At 52.8% G+C, this 20830-nt stretch overlaps 1 protein-coding gene across 1 annotated transcript in view; it reads right to left on the minus strand.

Moving 5' to 3' along the window:
* Positions 1–2353: 2353 nt before the first annotated feature.
* CUNH6orf132 (chromosome unknown C6orf132 homolog) overlaps positions 2354–20830 on the minus strand; it is a 33399-nt gene continuing 14922 nt past the window's right edge. Inside the window, exons 3-5 of the mRNA XM_055330729.1 lie at positions 10096–10171; positions 4823–7829; positions 2354–4208 (exon numbers count right to left, since the gene is read on the minus strand). Coding sequence (XP_055186704.1) covers positions 4091–4208; positions 4823–7829; positions 10096–10171 — 3201 coding nt within the window. The 3' untranslated portion in view covers positions 2354–4090. The remainder of the gene's footprint in view (positions 4209–4822; positions 7830–10095; positions 10172–20830) is intronic.

Genomic DNA, 20830 nt, shown 5'->3' on the forward strand with positions numbered 1-20830 from the left:
CGTAACAGCTATGCTCCATCGAAGAAGATAGGGCTTTCACGTACCGCTGACTGCAGGCCCCAGGCTTCCAGCACAGCCTGCCCTGGGCGCTGCCTCGCTGCTGCTTTGGACCTGGCCTGGCCTCACAGGAGAGGTGGCGTTCTGGCCACTGGGGCTTGAGCCACACCCAGGGAGCCGCTGGGAGATTCCAGAAACCAAGGTGCAGCCAGCCTGATCCAGGAACACATGCCACCCAAGCCAATTAAGCTTTTCTGGCACCAGAGTACCTGCACCCCCCCCCCTTAGGCCCCCAACCCATGCTCTGCTAGAAAGATATAAAGTTTGGGAAGAATGGGTGAGTGGATACAGCTAGAAGGGAGGCAGTTGTAATGAGGTTTGCACTTTGGAGGCAGGTGGGCTATTCTGAGCAACTCACTTTTCTTCCTAGAACCTTAAGCTTCTCACCAACAAAATGGAATTAGGCCACCTGGTTTCAGAGGATTGTCGTGAATAAACAGAGAACCAGTGAGCTTTCCAAACTGTCAAGGTCAAGTGTTGCTGGTTTCCATGATCAATGTCGCATCGAGAATTTTCTTCTTCCTTTTCTTTTCTTTTTTTTATATTTTATTTACTTATTCATGAAAGACACACACAGAGAGGCAGAAACATAGGCAGAGGGAGAAGCAGGCTTCTGGAAGCCACTGGAAGCCTGATACGGGACTCGATCCCAAGATCCTGACCTGAGCTGAAGGCAGATGCTCAACCACTGAGCCACCCAGGTGCCCCGCATTGAGAATTTTCAACGTGAAGTCCATGGAGCCCTATTTGGAGGGAATTTATAGACTGCCTGAAATAATGTGTAAAAATGCATGTAGGGGGCATCTCTCTGGGGTGAGGATGTGTAGCTCTCAGTAGTTTTTAAATTTTATTTATCTATTTATTTTTTTCTCTCCCCCATCAGCGCTTTTTAAAGAGGTCTGGGACCCTACAAGTGTAAGACCCACACACAGCACAATCTGTCCCTGTCACATTTCAGATGAGTTACTGGAGACCCATGATTGCACAGTTTGTCAGAGGCACTTGCTCAGGTGGGACCCCAGCCTCCCACCCTCCACCTGCTCCCTACGGCTCCTTCCATGTCAGATGAGGGGAGCAAAAAGTTAGGGAGATCAGGAAGGGGTGAGTAGTCAAGAGGCAGAGCCCGTGTCCTACTGGGAGTCAGGAGCCTGTCCTCTGTGTTACCAGGATAAGGGGAGGGGAGAAGTGTGAAGCCCCAGGCTAGGGAAGGCCCAGGAGGCCCCTCCTGGAAGCACATGCTGCTGAATAAGTGAGTCATCCTCCTGGTCTCCCTCCCCTTCCCTGCCCCTGAGAAGACTCAGAGGAGGAAATAAAACTGTCTCCTTGACACTGTCTTGAGATGACCTCTCTGGTTCTCAGATTCCTCTTCTGGAAAAGTTAAAGATACCATGTCAAAGCTTTACGGAAACCTGTGAAAGGCCCCATGCAACTTAAGGTAGTCATAAGCCAAAAATGCAATTTATTGAGCAACTACTGAACAGCCACTGGCTGGATGCTTTGACGGAACTGGCATAAATGTTGCCACTTCAAGAGGCCTTCCCTGACCACCTGGTTCAAATAATCCTCTCCTCTCCCCCACCCTCCAGTAATTCTCACGCTCCCTGTTTCTTTCCTTCCCATCACTTACTATCACGCATGTTCTTTTTCTGAGTGTTCTTGTTCTCCCCTCTCTCCTCCACTAGACTTGCCATGAGCGGGAGTCATGTATGTCCATACTAAACACACAGCCTACCACCAGTCATCTCTCAAATACTTGTTTGTTTGTTTTTCAAATACTTGTTAATGACCACATGCCTGCCTCTGATCTTCACAGCAGCCTTATTAGGGAGGCATTATTTTTTTTTAATTTTTTTAAATTTATTTATGATAGGCACACAGTGAGAGAGAGAGAGAGGCAGAGACACAGGCAGAGGGAGAAGCAGGCTCCATGCACCGGGAGCCCGACGTGGGACTCGATCCCGGGTCTCCAGGATCGCGCCCTGGGCCAAAGGCAGACGCTAAACCACTGCGCCACCCAGGGAACCCTTAGGGAGGCATTATTATCATGCCCACTATACAGAAGAAACTGAGGTTCAGAGTCAAAGAGACTCACTTAAGGACACAGTTTGCTATCACCTGACTTTAGCTCTGCTTTTTCCCCTTGAAGGATTTAAAGACCGAGAGAACCTAAGGGTCAGAAGTGGAAGTGTGGGTCCAGCAAAGTGGCTCACGGGTTTAGCCACCACCCTGTGCTCAGCCTTCCCCAGCCGAGCTCTTCCAACCTCTCATTCACCCCAAAGGAGCTCCGAGTCATCAATCCACAGCCACAGAGCTGAGGCCAGTCCAAACTGGCCTGTTTATTTTCCAAGTCAAGTGACAGCCAGTCCTTCCCCTCCCTCCAGAGCAATATACAGCTGGGAGTCCACACCCCACTCCTCTTGAACCTTATACAGCAGATAAATTAGCGAACTCTTTTATAAAACATTGTACAGGGAAAATACATACATATACATAGGGCCAGTGCTAGTGTTGGGGTGGAGTTCGCTTCTTGAACACAGGTAACCAGATCCTGCCCCATCAGGGTACTTAGCACTCTCCTTCCCTGAAATGGCTCACCTGCTGTCCCCACAACCTGGTACTGTGTGTGGCTGGTTACCTCGAGTCATAAAGGTTCAACATCTTGCCCCCCAAAGGCACTGCTTCCTGGCTGCTCCTACCACCCTGCTCCTCAGGTGGGCCCCTCCCTGCCCTTCCTCCTTACCAGCCTGCCTCATCCTGGTCCCAGGAATTAGGCCCATCAAAGCCTGAAGACAGGGAAGACAGATAGAGGACTATTGTCTCCTGGTATGTGTGGGGAACATATATCATCCAAACTAGGGCTTCTTTTGAAAGTGGATGGGGGTCTAAGTCACTGGAAAACAGGCATGAACCCACACTGCCTGGGCAAAGGACAAATGGTCATCCTACTGATTGGTCTCCCCTGATCTGAACAAGCCCAGTCCTCACACTCTAGACTTCCCAAAACGCACTCCCCATTGCAGCAAACACCCCTTGGATCTCAGTGCCCATCTCCACCAGCTCTCTCTGCCTTCAAGCATCCCTACTATGCATTTTAAAGCCTCAATAATACTGGGGACCTGTAGTGTTGGGATTGGGAAGGGTGGTTGGGTTTGCTGCCACCACCAAATCCCAAATGGGTTCTGGCTATGTTAGACCTTTGGTGTCAAGCCCCCACGCCCTCTGGCTCGTTGCACCCAATCCCCAAAATCATGGCTGCTCGGATCTGAGAAGGAAAACAAGGCTTTATCCTCTGTCTTCCATCCCACACTGGCCAAGTCTTCTTTCCCTAGGCTTCCTGGCAGCTAAGGTAGCTAAGCACCAGGGCCAGAGCCAATGAGTCCCCCAGCCCCCTAACCTCACCCTTGGCCAATGCAAAGAACTCTGCCCCAGTACCTTCTCCACATGTTGTATGTGAACATTCCTAATCCCATCTCAATGTGGCTTCTATGCTAGGGACTCCAGGAATCATCTCTTGGGGTGGCAAATGGCAGGCTGGCTAAAGAGATCAATCTATAGTGCCCTGCACCTCTACCCAGATGGAGCTGGGCCTCAGCCCTCTGGGGGCACCAGACCAACAATCACAGCCATGGAGATGGATTCCCATTCACAGTTAGAGCCCTGCCCCTTGCTTCTAGAACTTGCCCGTGGGCCACGCTTATAAAACTGCTCTAAGTAAGTCTTGCTAAAGTTAACAGTCCCAGGTAGGGAAAACTCAGGCTCCAGGCCCTTCCTTAAAAGTTCCTCCCACCTTCCCAGGCCCATCCCAACGTGCAGACAGTCCACAGCCACACCAGCGCTTTGGGAAACAGAAGCCCACTCTTGACCTTTCCACTGTTTCTCACTCATCATCTGCCTGTATTTGGGTAACAAAGACTCCTCCATGTTTAAGTCAGGGTGCCTAACACCTGCCTCCTCCCTCCCACCCCCACAAAAGAAAAAAACGAGTGCCCAGATCTGACCCCCTCGGAGTAGAGCTGAGAACAGCACCCTGGGCTCAGGATGGGGGTTTCCGGTGGTTCCCAGAGTACACGTAGGAGATGGGATGGCGGGTCCCAGGCCTCACGGTGAATGTGTTAATGGGACTTCCGTAGTGGGGGGTGCCGTGGGGAGACCTGGGATGGGGCAGAAGCAGGAGAGAGGTGAGGTTAATATTTGCGGCCAGTTCACCAATAGCCCTCCCACCTCCCTCAGGGCACAAGTGGAGAAGATACGGGCTGAGCCCTGTGGTATCTGCCCGTACAAGCCGGTGTGGACAGGGTGGGACCCCAGTCAACCAGTATTGTTTCCGCAGACCCAGGGCTCCTCCTCCCATCTGGGCTTGGCTGGCCACAGAACAGGGCCTAATACCCCGCTGCTCGGGATCCTTCTCTGGACGGATGGGAATCCCCATTCGCAAGGCCCACTCAGATCCCCCTGCAGACACCACAGCACTCTTAGCCTGAAGCCCTGAGTCTCTAGAGCGTGGGAAAGAGAGCGCAGAAAGAGGGGGGGCTGGTGGAGAAAGCAGGAGGGGGGGAAAGAGGGTAAGGGAGATGCTGGGAAATAAGGAAGCGGGTTCTGGAAGCGCCAACAGAGCCCTCTGGAGGTAACGCGCCTCGCGTGCCTTCTCTGCCCAGAGAGCGGGAGGAGAGAAAACCCAGAGAATGTCCCCGCGGGGCCCCGGCCCGGCCCGGCGGGCTCCTCCGCCCCCCGCCCCCCCGCGTTCCTCGCCCCGCCCCCTGCTCACCTGCCGGCCGCGGGCCCGAGGCGGTAGTCGCCTCCGCCGCCGGGCGCCTTGACCCTGGCCTCCCCGCGGGCCGCGCCCTCCGCCGACAGCCTCCGCGCGTGCAGGCCTCCGGGGGGCGCGCGGACGCGCCGCAGGTCGGGGCCCCCGGGCGGCCCGAAGCAGCTGGGCGAGCTGAGGCTGCGGCCGGGGCCGCCGCGGGGCTGTCCGGGGCTGCGGGGGGGCTCCCCCACGTACAGGCGCTTCTTGATGAGCGACCCGCCCCCGCCCGAGCGGCGCTCCGGGCCCCCGGGGAGGCGCGAGAAGCCGCGAGGCGCCCAGGCCTGCTCCACGGCCGCGAAGGTGTTCCGGGGAGGGGACGCCCGGCGCCCCAGGTGCGGGGGGGCCGGGGCCGGGGCCGGGGGCTCGGGGTCGTTGCTGAACTCGGGCGGCGGCGGGATGACCTCAAAGTGGAACTCCCCGCCCTCGTCGTCGTCGTCGTCGTCGTCGTCGTCGTCCCTCTTGCAGGAAGGAGAAGGAGGGGACGAGAAGGATTTGGGCAGCAGGCGGCCCTGGGACGGGTTGGAGGACGCCGGCCCCTCCCAGGCCGCAGGGGCCTGGGGCTCTGCCTTTGCCCCGTTGTGCCTGAGGCTTGGCTCCCTGGCCTCGGGGGCTCCTCGGGGCTGGGGCTTCCACTGACTGAGTCCGGCGGGCAGCTGGGGGTCCTTCTCCGCCTCCTTGGGTAGCTTGGGGACCACGGTGAAAGAGTTGGGCTGGCCCTCCGTATGGAAGATGCTGTCCGAGCCTGCTTGGGGCTGGCTGCTGTGGTCACGGAGGCTCCCTGGCAGGGCGGACCGGCCCAGGGCAAGCCCTCCCGGCCTCCCCTTCTGCGCCCTCTGCCTGGCTGCAAGGAGCAGAGCCATCGGGGAGCCTGGCTGCACCAGCTCCCCGGTCACCGGATGTCTGAGGACGTCATCAGCAGGCTGGGCCGAGGCGGGGGTGTTGGCTGGCTGCCGCTGGGGCTCCTTCACCTCGGCAGGGTCTCCCGACCCTACAGCTGAACCTGTGGCCGGCGGTGCCAACCCCATAACAGCCTCTTCTCTGGGGCTTCTCTGGTTGCGATGGAGCTTGTAGAGAAATGTCACCTCTTCTCTGCCAGGGGATCTCTTTGGTGGGAGGGCTGGAGATGGGTGGGTTCCCAGCATAGGAGGCTTACTGGCCTCTGTGGGGCGCCCTTCTGCCTCTATCTGGAGAGGCTCCCTAAGTTCTTGAGGTTTCAGCTTCTCCCACTGACCACCTGGGACTAGGTTCTTCTCTATCAGCTGGGATGATGTGGTGGGTACCGCTGTGGCTGCGGATGGGAGGGCAGGCCCAGGCGTGGGCTTGGGTGGTGCAGCTGGTCCAGGCGTGGGCTTGGGTGGTGCGGCTGGTCCAGGCGCGGGCTTGGGTGGTAAGGCTGGCCCAGGTGTGGCCTTGGACTGAAGTGGTGTGGTTGGCAGAGGGGTGGTGGATTGCGGTGGCAAATTCTTAGCCACAGGCTTAGAGAATTTCCCATTATCACCCCTGTTTTCAAAGATTCTTCCCCCTTCCAGTCGAGGTTTGGGAGGCAGAGACCCGATGCTGGGCTTGGCTTCCTTCTCTGCTGATGAGGCAAGCCGGGCCTCCAGCTCACTCCGGATCTGCCGGACACTGGGAGTCAGGGGGTCTTGGGGGATGTAGTCCACGGGGGGGAGGGTCAGGCTGGTGGCAGCCCCCTTCTCTGGCAGGCTGCAGGGACTCTTCTCAGGAGCGCTTGGGAGGACCCCCTTCTCTGGCAGGCTTGGAGGAACCTCCTTCTCTGGCAGGCTGGGGCCGTTCTTGCCCTCCTTCTCCTGAAAGGCCGCTGTTGGGCCTGCCTTGTGACTGAGGGGTCGGTCCTCCCTCCTGGAGCCACAGAGATAGGCCGCGAGCTCACTCCGAAGCTTTTCCATCTGGCTGGGATCCCGCCAGTCCACAGGCGCTGAGGAGGCTGTGTCCTCTGGGCTGGGGGGGTTAGGTTTGGGTTTGGGAGCAGGGGAGCTGGGTTTGCGGCTTTTTGTAAACCCAGAAGGTAGAGGAGCTGCCTTCTCAGCAGAAGGTAAAGGAGGGGCAGCTGGGGGCAGTGGCGGTGCTGGGGGAGGTTGCGGGGGTGCAGGAGGTGGGAGGGGAGGGGCCAGTGGTGGAGTCTCTGCATGTTCCTTCGTCCAGGACTGGGCCTGGCCCAGCCTGGGGCTGCCTGGGGCTGCAGTGCACTGCTCCCCTGGGTGGTCTGGCTCAGGGGCCCTGTTCGGGTAGACCTGGGACGCGGGGCGGATGTGGAAGGTGGGAGGCAGTGGGAGTCGATTGGGGGCTTTCTTGGTGGCCACTTCTTCCTCTGGAGGAGTTCCCTGTGCTTCCTGAGCTGGGATGGATGAAGTCCTGACTGGGGTTGGGGGAGGCACTTTGAGTGAGCGGGGGAAAGTAAGGTGGGAGTCCGGCTTAGGTCCCAGAAGGCTCCCCTTTGGCTCAGCTGGGCTCGGCGGGGGGCTGGTTTGGGGGGTCTCTGGCAGCCTGACATTCAGTGCTACCTCCGATTTCCACTTGGTGACACCCCCAGGGGGAAAGAGGCGAGTCCCTGTTGTATGAGGAGATGCTGGGGGTGCTGGGGCTGGCAAAGGGGGTGGGGGTGGGGCTACAGAGGCCAAGGGTGGGGCAGGAGGAATGAAGTCCGGAGGGGTAGGTGTGGATGGGGAGGAAAGGGTGGAGAGGGGGGCTGGGACCCCTAATACTGGGGGCGGAGGTGGGGCCATACTGGGTGGGGGTGGGGGTTCCAGCAGCAGGGGAGGTGGTGGGGGAGCCATGGGAGGTGGAGGTGGTGGGGACTCCTCTCGAGGTTGCCAAGTGTCTGGGGGTGGCCCCGGGGCTGGGCCTGGGGGTGGTGGGGGGATGAGTGGATCCTGCCCATAATGCCCAGGTCTTAGGTCACCCACAGAGCTGTACAGTCGGAGGTTGCCGTTGACTAATGAGCTGGTACCTGAAAGAAGGGAGAAGCAAAGAAGAGGGCACAGTGAAGCAACCAGCCTGGCCCATCTCTGTGTGCACAGCATAGGGCGGCGCCCAAGAGAATAACTGGCCAGTTTCATGCCTTTCCTCCTGACCTGGAGGGATGTCTCCAGTCTCCTGAGCTGTACTGGGAGTGAGCCTCTCCCTTCTGGGGCGGGGGGGCTGACTATGCTGGGCACAGCCTCTGGAGCCCAGACTGAATATTCTGTTTGCTTCACTCTTCTCTGCCCTGCTGTGTGCCAGGACTCCCTTATTCTCTGCCTACAGAGGGATTGAGCCGATGGGAGCTGCTGGCAGATCAGAGGGTGGGGGCAGAGAGGCCAGGGCATCGGTCCTCGCTGCCTTCTTGATGGGCCCACAGTTAGCAAGGGCTGCTCTTCCATCAACTTAGCCACCGTCCCACAGCTCAGATACAGGAGTAGCTCCCTACTGCTCCTTCGGCCTCTGGATGGAGGTATCACCATCCTCTTCAGTCCTCGAACTCTGTTCACACTCGTGTATATCATCCCTTTATTAAATGCTTTGGTGATGCCCTTTGAGTGTGCCAGTTGTTTCTTACAGGGGCCCTAGCTGATACAAAGCCAGAAAGGCTGGGGTTCAAATCCCAGCTCTCTCACTTAACCCAATGCGTGACCTTGGACACACCAATTAACCTTTCTGAGCCTCCGTTTTGTCATCTACAAAATGAGCATGACGTCAGTGCTTACCACATAAAGCCGTGGTGAGGATTCATAAGAGAATTCATGTAAATACACATAAAGGGCTTACCATGGTGCTAGGCCCAGAGTGGGCACTTCATGAACAGTGACCACTTTGATTCCTACCACCTGCACTTAACTTTTCAGACTGTCAGATGGGGAAAATGAGGGGGAAAATGAGAAGTCATGGATCAGGGGCAGGCTCCAGGAGACCTTCTCAGTAGGAAGTTTGGGTGAAAGATGCGCAGGAGGGAGCAATATACGCGAGCAACTCCAAAGATTCCAGCTTCCCACCTCACAGAGAGCTCCTGGATCAGCTTCTGGACTATGAGATGGAATGAGGGTATGTAGAAAGAAGGTGACCTGAACTACCCAGGCATTAGAGAGATGCCAGCACCCCTGGCCCCAGCAGCTTGCACCCCTCCCTTCTTGGGGCTGGGCCCTGGCCCCTCGACTCTCCAGAGTCTGCTGACCACAGGGATGCCCTGGTTACTTCTCTCTTAAGGGCACCTGGCCTTTGCTTCGCCTCCTCTCAGTTTCTAGCACAGAGCATGACAAACCTTGGGAACGTGCTGCTCTGAAGGCTCCTCCCAGCTGTCTGACTTCAAGACAAAAGACATACTGAGGGTGGGGAGGAGAAAAAACTAACATTCATTAAGCACGTGTTAGGAGCTGTGACACAGCAGTGAAAACAAAACAAAAATAGTCAAAATACTGGCCCCCCTGGAGGTTACGTTTTAATGGGACAATGAGACACATAGCAAACATAACACATCAGTAAACTATTACCACATTAGATGACAAGTAGTAGGTGGAAAACACCCAGGAGGAGCGCTGGGGATACGATTTGAATAGAGTGGTCAGAGAAGCCTCACTGAGAAGGTGACATCTGAGCAGAGGGGCAGTGAGGGAGGGAGAGAGCTGTCCCTAGGTACAGGGGAAGAGCAGCCGAGGCACAGCGAATGGCAGTGCAAAGACCTTCGGGTGGAAAGGCGCCTGGTGTTGAAAGGCAACAAGGAGACCAGGACAGCAGACAGTGGGAGACAGAGAAAGAAAGCAGGAGGTGAGGACAGGGGAGGCCGGATTCTGGAAGTCCCAGCAAGAACCTTTTCTTTGCGCGACACGGGAAGTCACTGACAGGTTTTGAGCAGAGCAAGAAGTGACTAATGTCCCATCCCATACTTCATTCACTCCTCTAGAACTGGAATTGTCTTGGCTGTGGCTTATTTGCAGATACAGAGGTGCAAGGTGTTAAGTGATTCGCCCAAGGAAGCAGAGCTAATCTGTGGGGGGAGCTGGGACCCAAAGCCAGGTCTGTCTGACTCCAGGGGTTCTTTCCCTCCGATTCATGCTGCCCTTGGCCCCTCATCATCCTTCGCCTACTGGAAGTGGACTTTAGTCAACCTTGGCTCTCTTCAACTCCCACCCACTGCAGCCAGTAGCCAAAAGGCCAAGGGACTCCAGCTTTATCCCCTGGTGGGGAGGTGGGCCAGAGGAAGAAAGAAAGACGGACAAGCCCCATGCCCAGGGTCCTCTTACCTGTCAATTCTTTGTCTGCAAAGTCTCCTGGCACAGAGGGGGTGGGCACAGCCAGTCCATGGTTTTCCTGGGCATTCTGAATGAGGGCAGAGAGGGAATAGAGAAAGACAATTCTTTTTTTTTTAAAGATTTATTTATTTATTCATTCAGAGAGAGCGAAGAGAGAGGCAGAGACACAGGCAGAGGGAGAAGCAGGCACCATGCAGGAAGCCCGATGTGGGACTCGATCCGGGGTCTCCAGGATCACACCTCGGGCTGCAGGCGGCGCTAAACCGCTGCGCCACCAGGGCTTGCCCGAGAAAGACAATTCTTAACTTGCTGCTCTGGGAGGTCATTTTACTGCTCAAAAATCAGTAGCATTGGGGAGGGTTCTATAGCTTTGTGAATATACTAAAATATAAAAGGGTTAATTTAAAAGGATGAATTTTAGGGTGCCTGGGTGGCTCAGTTGGTTGAGCGTCTGACTCTTGATTTCGGCTCAGGTCATGATCTCAGGGTGATGGGATAGAGCTCCAGGCTGGGCGTGGAGCCTGTTTCAGGTTCTCTTTCTCCCTGTCCCTCTGCCCCAGCTCCACCCCTCAAATAAATAAATAAACCCTTAAAAGAGTGGACTTAGTATACAGGTGAGTCTTGTGTGTTTCTGTTTAGACACTGTATTTTTAATTAAAAAAATATTTTATTTACTTGAGAGAAAGAGAGAGAGAGAACAAGCAGGGGGTGCAGCAGAGGGAGAGGGAGAAGCAGGCAACCTGCTGAGAAGAGAACCAATGTGGGGCTCGATCCCTGGACCCTGGAATCATGACCTAGGCCAAAGGCAGATGACCAAAAACAGAGCCACCCAGGCACCCCTAAAGACACCTTAATCGATAATATTCTTTACTCGATGACATTGAACCCATGGTCAATAGCACTATAACTCAAGCCTGAACAAAGCTTATCTAACATACATATTTTTTCTGTAAGGTTCATCACAGCTTTTTGTACTTAGGGATGTTAGCACATGAGCACTATGCTTGAGGCCCATTTTAAACAGTGAAATCACCAGCAAAAAGTGAATAAACACACACACAAAAAAAACCCATGGCACTAAAGTGCAATTTATATACAGTATGAGAGCTGAAGCATGAAGGCAAAGTGTCTTGTTTGATCTCAGCTGGGACCATGTGCATTAGGTAACGTAAAATTTTCACAGCTCTGCACACGTCCAAAGTGTCTGGAGTATTGCTTTGGATTCACAAATAAATTTTTGCAAGTAGGCGAATTTGCAAATAACCAAATCCACAAATAATGAGTCGACTGCCTATGAATTAGATCCCAATTAAAACAAAACAAATCTGCCTTGCTCCCCCATGTATGTCCACAAGTTAAAAGCCAAATTCTTCAACCTGGCCTCCTGTTCACTCTTGGTGTTCATTAGGTATTTCCAGAAAAATAAATAAATTAAAAGTAGTGACCTAGAATATTTATAGGACTGCAGATGCCCTTCTGATCTTAAGCCTAACAGAGCATAATATGTTTACACAGCTGTCCGTTTGTACTTACTATTTTGCATTCTATTTTTTTTTCCAAATACACATTTCCATACATCAACAAAATCCACACACCTGTGTTTTGAAGTGATGTGGAGCATTTAATGGTAGCTTTCAAAGTCCTCGATACCCTGGCCTCATACTTCCCAGCCAGGTTTTATTTCCCACTCAAGCTGATAGACCCATCCCGCATCCTAGTTTGACCACTTCCCTTCCAACTATCAATTTCCACTATCCTTCCAACTCATACATGGAGTTCATGTTCATTTGAGGCTGGGTGTTGGTCAGGCTGTGCCCCTCTTCCCACCCTCTATTTCTAACAATAATATCCCTTGCTCTATTCTCTAAATATATTATCTCCATCATACCACTCTACGAAGAAGGTGCTATCCCCATTTACCAGATGGGGACACTGAGGCTCAGAAATATTTGGTAAGTTGTCAATAGTCACATAACCAGTACTGCCAACCCAGGTCTGCGGTGCTTGTGTCCCTTGGTATTTTGCTTCTCTAAAATCTCTCATTCTTCAATGGTTCGCTGAGCCCCTCCAGGAGGACGGTAGAGTGAAGGAGCTAAGGGCACTGGCTTTGGAACCAGACTACTTGGATTTGAATTCCAGATCTGCCACCTACTAGCTGTAGGACTGTGCCAGTTGCCTAAGCTCTCTGTGTCTCTGCCTGTGAGGTGGTGATAAAAATAGAACTTACCTCTTCTAGGGCAGTCGTGAGGCTAAATGACACAATACACAAAAAGTACTTCGCTCCTGGCATGTAGCGAAAGCCAGTTAAGTGTGAGCTCAATAGACGTTATTACTAGGAGCCCTCTCTGACCTGATGCTCTTCAAAGTAGCCCAGAGCCAAGCCCCTCAAAGGAAGATATTTATTTGCTCTCTTGATATTCCCCTAGTTCCTCCAATGAGATGTGGTTGACCTTGGAGCCCATGGACTATGGACTATGTCCTATGCGGAACCCCCAAAGCTAGACACACAGTAAGCTATATTGTTATTGTTACTCACTGATGGGCTGATGGTGCTAACTCACTTTCTGGGCTTAATTGCCTAATGGCTTCATATATAAGTTGGGGGATTCAAGACAGGTGTTTTGAAAATATCCATGAGACTCTGGGTTACCAAGGGCAAACTCTGAATTATTCTTTGGCCAGTTGGGGCAACAAACCACTCATCTTCATGTTCTCAAAGAATTCTGAAGCTGGAGTAGCCACGAGGCATCATTCTTCTCCTCTTAGTAATGTTTCCCTGCCCCTACCTGATTCACATGGCCAACACACACTTGTTCTTCATGTCTCTCAAACCCAGAGATCTGGATGGGGGGAGGGCAGCCTATCTAAGGAGTGTCTCCCAAGACATTCTGAGATGCAACACACACACTGATTGTCTAATAAACCTTCATCAAGTATATACCCTCTGATTTTGATGAGGTGGAGGCCAGACCTTCAAAATCCATGGTTGAGACTTGTTTCCTCTTTTGAACATAATTGGAAAATAAAAGGACATTGGGACTCAGCATAGAAAGTCTTGGATTCCATGCATGCTCTGAATTTTGCCACGAGTGTGATCTTCCTTGGATGAGCAGTGGTGGCGGTATTGTTAAACCATTACTCACATACCTACAGTGTGCCAGCACTGAGAGCTTTACCTGTGTTGTCTCAGATCCCTTAACAGAGCCAGGGTACAAACCTAGGCCTCCCAACTCACCTTTTCTACAAATCACCCGTTTTTCTTCACTTACAAAATGGGGCTAATATTTCCTACTTTGTAGGGCATTATGAGGATTAAACGAGATGATATTCCTAACCCAGGAAACCAGTGTTAGTTGAAGGGTTGTGCCTTCCAATCGTCTCTACCGCAAAGGTGAAAAAATTGTGAATGATCAAAGCTAAGCCACCTGGAATCCTAGAAGCACCTTCTGGATCACCTTGGATGCTTCAGTATAATTATGTGTGGAAGAAGGAGACGGACAGACTTTATGGGCCGGAGGTACAACTGCCCATCCCACCCTTTGATCTTCAAGAACTCTGAAAACACATTAGACTCTCAAGACCACAGATTGGAAGTCTGTCTCATGAGCGGCCCTGGAGCAACTGTGCAGGCAGAGGTCAAACTTTTCAGGTTCTCCTTCCAGACATGAGGGTCCCAGAACACTCCCACCATCTCGCTGCACTGCTTGAGGTGCTGTGGCTCTCCACTGTTCACCACCCTTGGGGCAGGTCCCAAAGTCTAGCCTCATCTCAGGAGCTCCCAGTACTGAAGTGAACTAACCTTGCACCCCCAAGTCCCAGCTGGCCCCTCCCCTTCCCACCCATGCCCACACAGCCCGAGCAGCTAACTCACTTAGCTGTCCCTTCCACCGCTATGCGTCCCGCCAAGGCAAATACAAATTCATTTTAACTTTCATCCTAGAAAAACAGACCCAGAAGATGAGAGCCCCTCACTCATCAGGGTAGACTTGGGGCTGGCTTGGATGGTGCCATGTTTAGTGGGCAAATGCACAGATGTAGACAGCGTCCACCTCCATGAGTGCTGAATTCCCTGACCTGCCTTCTTTAGCCTCAAAGAACTGAGGAAAAGCCTCCTTCAGAAGGGGGCTTGCAGGTGGCCTCTAAATGCAATGTTTGATCCTCAAATGGATCCTGGGATGTGTGCCATGAAGAACATTAATGGGACAATTGACAATAACAATATAAATGTGCATTAGGTAAAAGTATCATATCACTATTAAATTCCTGAATTCAGTAATTATGCAGGAAATGTCTCTGTTCTTAGGTTACACACATAGAAGTATTTAGGAGTAGAGGGATGTAGTGTCTCAGTTTACTCTTCAATGGTTCAGGAAGAAACAATGTGTCTGTATCAAGGATGGAGGAAGCAAATAAAGCAAATGTGATGAATGTGGGTGAAGGCTCTAGAGCATTCTTTGCACTAGTCCTGTAACTTTTCTGCACATTAGGATTGGTTGAAAAAAAATTACATTATGCCACTGAATTATACATTTTAAAATGGTTGCAATGGCAACTTTTATGTGTATTTTTTTTAAGATTTTATTTATTTATTTGACAGAGAGATAGAGCACAAGCAGGGGGAATGGCAGAGGGAGAAGGAGAAGCAGGCTCCCTGCTAAGCAGGGAGCCTGATGTGGGGGCTGGATACCAGGATTCTGGGTTCATACCTGAGCCAAAGGCAGACACCCAGCTGACTGAGAGTCACCCAGGCACCCCTATGCTATGTGTATCTTATAATTTTAAAAAAAAAAGTTAAAATGTAAGATAAAGACCATCCAAAAAGAAGGTGCTTCCCGCGTCGGGCTCCCTGCATGGAGCCTGCTTCTCTCTCTGCCTGTGTCTCTACCTGTGTCTCTGCCTCTCTCTGTATCTCTCATGAATAAATAAATAAAATCTTAAAAAAAAAAAAAAAGAAGGTGCTGAGAGAGCCTCAGAGCTTCTCCACTCCCTGGACATCAGCACCTCACACCATCCTTCTCCCCCCCATCTCCAGTACTCCCAGTCTCGGCTGTCATAATGGAAGTTGCTGATTTCCTAGCACTTACTCTGTGCCAGGTGCTCTTTCAGTGTTTTCTACCTCTTAACTCATTTGCTTTCCACAACAATCTGATGAGATAGATGCTGTTAAGATGCTGTTATAGCGACCTCCCTTTTACGGAAAAGGAAACTGAGGCACAGAGAGGCTAGGTGGCTTGCCCAAAGACCCACAATTAGTTATATACCCCCCTATCTTTCTGGGCATACAGTCATCACCCAGCTTGTCACCAGATTCTGCTCATCCCTTCTTCAGTCCTTCCTTACCCAGACAAACTACTGTCATTGTCTCCAGATACTTCTCTGGCCTCTGCCTCATTCTATTCTTTAAACCAGATGCCAGGATGTTCTTTCTGAAATGCATCTCAACACAGGTCACTTCCTGCTCAGAAAGCTTCCACTGGTCCAGAAGATGAAATTCAAGCACCTTCACACGGCATTCGAGAACTTTCATAAGCTGTCCCCTCTGCAGCTCCTGCCATCTTCTCCCCAGCCTCTCCACAAACCCTGGGCTCCCATCAGCGGTTCTCATCTTTTTCCCACTCCAGTGTACGTGGGGACCTGACTCACTCATGAGCCAGTGGGCTCCTTGCTGCAGGGATCCTCAGGAAGCCAGAGACACCACCCTCTTCAGAGCCTTCACCACCCTCTGAAGAGGTTCTGTGGGTGGGTGAATAACTTGAGAAAGCCCCTAGGTCATTTGGCCACACCTCCCTCCCCCCACGTGTTGAGAACCCCTGCAGCTGCTTGGGATTCCTTCCCGTATCTTCTCGGGTCTCCACAGCCTTGCTCTCGCTCTGACTCTGCCTGAGATGCTCTTCTTTGCCAGGAAAACCCCTAGTTATCCTTTAAACCCCAGAATAAATGTCCCTTACCCATGAAGCCCTCCTTGGCAACTCCAGCCAGAGTTAATTTCTCTACCCTGTGTGCTCATCACCCTGTGTGCGTTATGACCAGAGCTGACATTTCTCAGGTGCCTACTCGGTGCTGGGCGCCATCGTGAGTGCTTGACATGTAGCAACCCAGTAAGTCATAGTGACCCTAACAGGAAGGTTGTTTGTATTTTTTAGATGAGGACTCTGAGGCACAGAGAGTGAGGAACATTGCTCACAGTCGCACAGCTAGTAAGTGGCCGGGTCAGAATTGGAAGGTCAGAGCCAATTTTGCCACCACAATAGTGCCCTCATGCTGCACGGAACCTATCATAGGTGAGTGGAGCCTGCTGCCCAGCCCAGCCTCCTTGTGGGTCGGATGACAGCTAATTCTTTGTTTATGCTTGGCACAGAACGGACAACGCAACTAGTGTGTTAAGTGAATGAGCTCTTGGCTGAGTGACTGAGAGGAAGAAAGAACACAGGAGAGCTGGAAAGCCTGTGTTCTGGAGCCACCCTACCACCAATGAACTGGGAGCACAGTCACTTCTCCCTCTTGGCCTCCCTGCCTCTTCTGCAACCACTGGCTAAGGATCACTTCAACCATGTGCCCTGTGAGGCCAGGCCCTCCAGGTGTCCTGCCAGTGACTCCGCTCACGCTATGCCTTGTGGGGTGGCCTGGGCAGTCCGCGGCCAGGCCTCCATGACAGGGGTAGGACAGACATTCCAGATGGTTGTCTGTCTCCCGGGAGGGGAAGAGGCAGGTGGGGAAGAGGAGGAGTTGCTGAAACTGCTTTTCCAGGGGCCACGGGGTAAGGCCAAGCGGGCAGGGCTGGGCTTCAGGTCACTGCTAACCTCAGACAAGGGGCTTTGACGGGGGCGGTCAGTCAAGGAGCTGGCCATGCACCACCCTGGGCACGCTGGTGCTAAGAAAATGACAGAGCCTGTGCCCCTGGGGCGCTGCTGACAGCAGCTGGTATGAGCCTCCAACAGACTCGGGGGGCGGGGGGTGTGGCCCTTTGAGGCAGGCAGCCCACCTTGACAGAGGGCCACATCGACCTGTGCATGGAGAAATCAACCGAGAGAGAGGGACGCCTGGGTGGCTCAGCGGTTGAACGCCTGCCTTCGGCTCAAGGTGTGACCCTGGAGACCCAGGATGGGGTCCCGCAGGGAGCCTGCTTCTCCCTCTGCCTGTGTCTCTGCCTCTCTCTCTCTCTCTGTGTCTCTCAAGAATTAATAAATAAAATCTTAAAAAAGAAAGAAACCAACCGAGAACAGGCGAGTGAGCCTCTGAGCACCCCGCCTCCCGCCCGCCGTGCCCCTCCCTGCTGCAGAGCTTTCCCCGCGGGTGCCTGGGGCAGAGTCCAGCCCTGGCGCTGCCAGGTGGGGCACTCCACCTGAAACTGGGCCTCAGCCCCAACCTGTCCCAACACCCGGACAACGCCTAGAAGCTAAGATCATTGATCACCTCACTCTGTTCACACAGGGTGCAAGCCAGCTCCCTGGCTCAGCCAAGCAGCTTTTTACAAACCATCACAGCCTAGTATACTGGAAAGTTGTCCAGCAATGATTAGTTGCTGGGGAGGACGGGAGTGGAGGCAATTCCAAGAATATTAATATTTATTTTCTTCCTTATATGTGTCTCTAGTTCGCAGTTCTTAACAATGAACTCCTGTTTCCTTCATAATTAAAAAACCCCAATATAATAGTTATTTTAAAAAAAAAAAACATCAACTTGGGGGACCTGGCTGTCTCAGCTGATAGAACACGCAACTCTTGATCTTAAGGACATGGGTTCAAGCCCCACATCGGGCCTAATTAAACAAAACAAGACAAAACAAAAATATAACGAACTTTGGAGTCAGACAAACCAAGCTGGGCAGTCTTAATTTAACTCCACCGTCTCAAAGGAATCAAAGACTGTATCTGACACGAGGTCGGTGCTCCATAAGTGTGCGCCTCTCTTGCTTTCTAAGGCTGTTTTCTCATTTGTAAAATGAGGATGATCCCATTTCCCTTAAGTTAGGAGAAGTTACCACATGCCTAAAGAGCTCCTGCAGAGTTAGCTAGCACTCGAGAAAGATCATTTCCCCTGGGGCTCTCCTTCCTCGGGTCTTAACACAGCTCAGTGGCCCAAGAACTTGGAGACTTGGTTCCATGGCACAGCCTCCAGCTTGTTGTGTCTGGCTGAATCTGAAGAGACAGATGCTTCCCTGTCGTCAGGGTCAGATCACATAAAATTCCTGCCCTTTGACTGCAAACATTCCAGAGTTAAGAAAGAGGAAAGATAGAAAATACCCACTATTTGAGGGTAGGTTATCTTCCCCCTTAAAGTTTTAGGGGATCAGGGATCCCTGGGTGGCGCAGCGGTTTGGCGCCTGCCTTTGGCCCAGGGCGTGATCCTGGAGACCCGGGATCGAATCCCGTGTCGGGCTCCCGGTGCATGGAGCCTGCTTCTCCCTCTGCCTGTGTCTCTGCCTCTCTCTCTCTCTCTCTGTGTGTGACTATCATAAATAAATAAAAAATTTTTAAAAAAAAGATTTAAAGTTTTAGGGGATCAGAGACCCACCAAAGACTCAGTGGAACATAACTCATTTCTACCAATGGCTCCAGCTTACCCTATTGGCCTCCTCATGCCCGGGATACACACATCCTCATATCTGGGATTCCTCAAAATCCAGCCAAGCCCCAAGGGTGGGTCACCAGGGGCTGGGCCAATGGGCAACACATGGTTGACCTTGGGCGTAGGCCAAGTCTGAGTCTTAGGCACATATTGTGGAATGCAAGCCTCCTCATCAGATTGCTCCTGGAGCTTGGCTGGGGCACCTCAGAATGGGGTGTGGAGATGCAGGGGGTGAGGAAAATGACCCTGAGTCAGACTTAGAGTTGGTCATGATTGGGGGAAACCACTGTAGGCTGCAGGAGCAGGGAGGGTGGAACCCTAGAGTGACAGTTACAAGGAAACTCCTCCAAAGTGCCAAGCTGGGTGAAGCCCAGCTAGGTGTTGCTTGGCTTTGAAGAGTGTGAAGGTAGGGGGTGCTGGCCAGGGGCAGAAGGGCAACTGTGCATTCTCCACAGAGCAGCTTCTCTGAAGTGGGGAGCTAGTGAGCATTTTATAAAAGAACTTCAGGGATCCCTGGGTGGCGCAGCAGTTTAGCGTCTGCCTTTGGCCCAGGGCGCGATCCTGGAGACCCGGGATCGAATCCCATGTCGGGCTCCTGGTGCATGGAGCCTGCTTCTCCCTCTGCCTATGTCTCTGCCTCTCTCTCTCTCTCTCTCTCTCTCTCTGTGACTATCATAAATAAATAAAAATAAAATAAAAATAAAAAAAAGAACTTCATTTCTTCCTCCACCTTGTCACAGCTCAAACTCCCTCCGGGGGGTCAGAGAAGAATCTCCACTAACAAGGCCATCTTCCTCTGAACCTACGTGCTATCTCAAACTGCTCTTGGACGCAGGGCCCTTCCCCTGGCTCTGTGCTAGGAAGGCCCTGCTTTGGTTCCCTACAGAGTGAAGAGTCTATGGGATCAAGGGGACATTCCCTTGGAGTTCATACCACTCCCTTTTTTACCTTGCTCTGGGCCCCAAGACCCTTGGAATCCCCCACTTAAATGACCCTGAGCCCACTTTTAGAACTTCTTTCCCAGTTAAATCTCCTGAGTTCAGCCCAAGTTAGGGGCACGCATATCCCTGAGCCCAGAGTATGGCCAAGGGGGTGCTAATCTGTGGATAGGATGAAGCTGTGGAGGTTGAGAGTGAGGCCCTTGATCACTGTGAGGGTAGGAGCCAGGTGGGTAGAGGAGGCAGTGGGCTACCATGGGGATGGGAGGCTCCATGTGCACTTCATCTTGTTACAGGCCCCTGACACCCACCCCCACAAACACACAGTGCTCCCTCACCCCACAACCCTTCCAGCTAATGTCAGCTACACAAATCAGGCAGGCATAATGACTGCCCTGCTTGGCTCATCCCAAGAAGCTCAAACACAACCCCAAAGGGCAGCGTGGACCTTGAGTTCAGAGCTGAGTTGAAAGTGGGTGGAGCAGAAAGCAGAAATCCCACTGACTTGGAGCTTCAGGCACTGAGGAATATAGGGAGGGATCCAGAACAGATGGAGTTTCCTGCCCCCAGCCCAGCCTGACACCTCCCCAGGCACAGCCAGGCCTGCCTGACTCATTGGGTGGGGTGACCCAGGGAGCTCTCATCGCCTGGGGCTCCCCTAGGGACCTGTCCAGCCAGTTTCCCTATATTTGCCACACTGGCATTTAATTTTTAATTCCTTAAATGCGTCACCCTGGGGACGGCTTGATTCAGACCAGAGGATGGTAAGAAAGAGCCTCAGAGAGAAGTAAGCACAAGCTTCCCACTACTGGCTGTCCTATCAGCTAAGCTCTAGAAAATGTGTGCAAGCTCTGCCTCGAGCTCTGGGCCCGGCCCCCCCTTGGGGGTAGCAGTAAGTGGAGAGAAAGGACCCTTCCTCCACTCAGCCCAGGCCCACGGTGGTATGGACAAGGACCGGTTTGGGAGGAAACCTGGGCTCTGGTCCCGCCTCTGCCTCTGTTGAGCTGTGTAACCTGGGCCCTCCCCTCCCTGGGCCTCGGGTTTTCTCATCCTCATGAGTGCCAAGGTCCTCACCTATTCTGAAGTTTGGTGATTCCCATCCAGGTCCTCTGAGCTCTCGGAACAGGAAGTAGGGTGGCTGGAACACTGCCCTTTACGGCAGTGGAAACAGAGCTCAAGCAGTGATCCGTGTGTTTTGAGGGGCCTGGCTTCTGTGGGAG

This window comes from Nyctereutes procyonoides, unplaced genomic scaffold (assembly GCF_905146905.1).
Source record: "Nyctereutes procyonoides isolate TBG_1078 unplaced genomic scaffold, NYPRO_anot_genome, whole genome shotgun sequence".
Classification (NCBI taxonomy): Eukaryota; Metazoa; Chordata; class Mammalia; order Carnivora; family Canidae; genus Nyctereutes; species Nyctereutes procyonoides.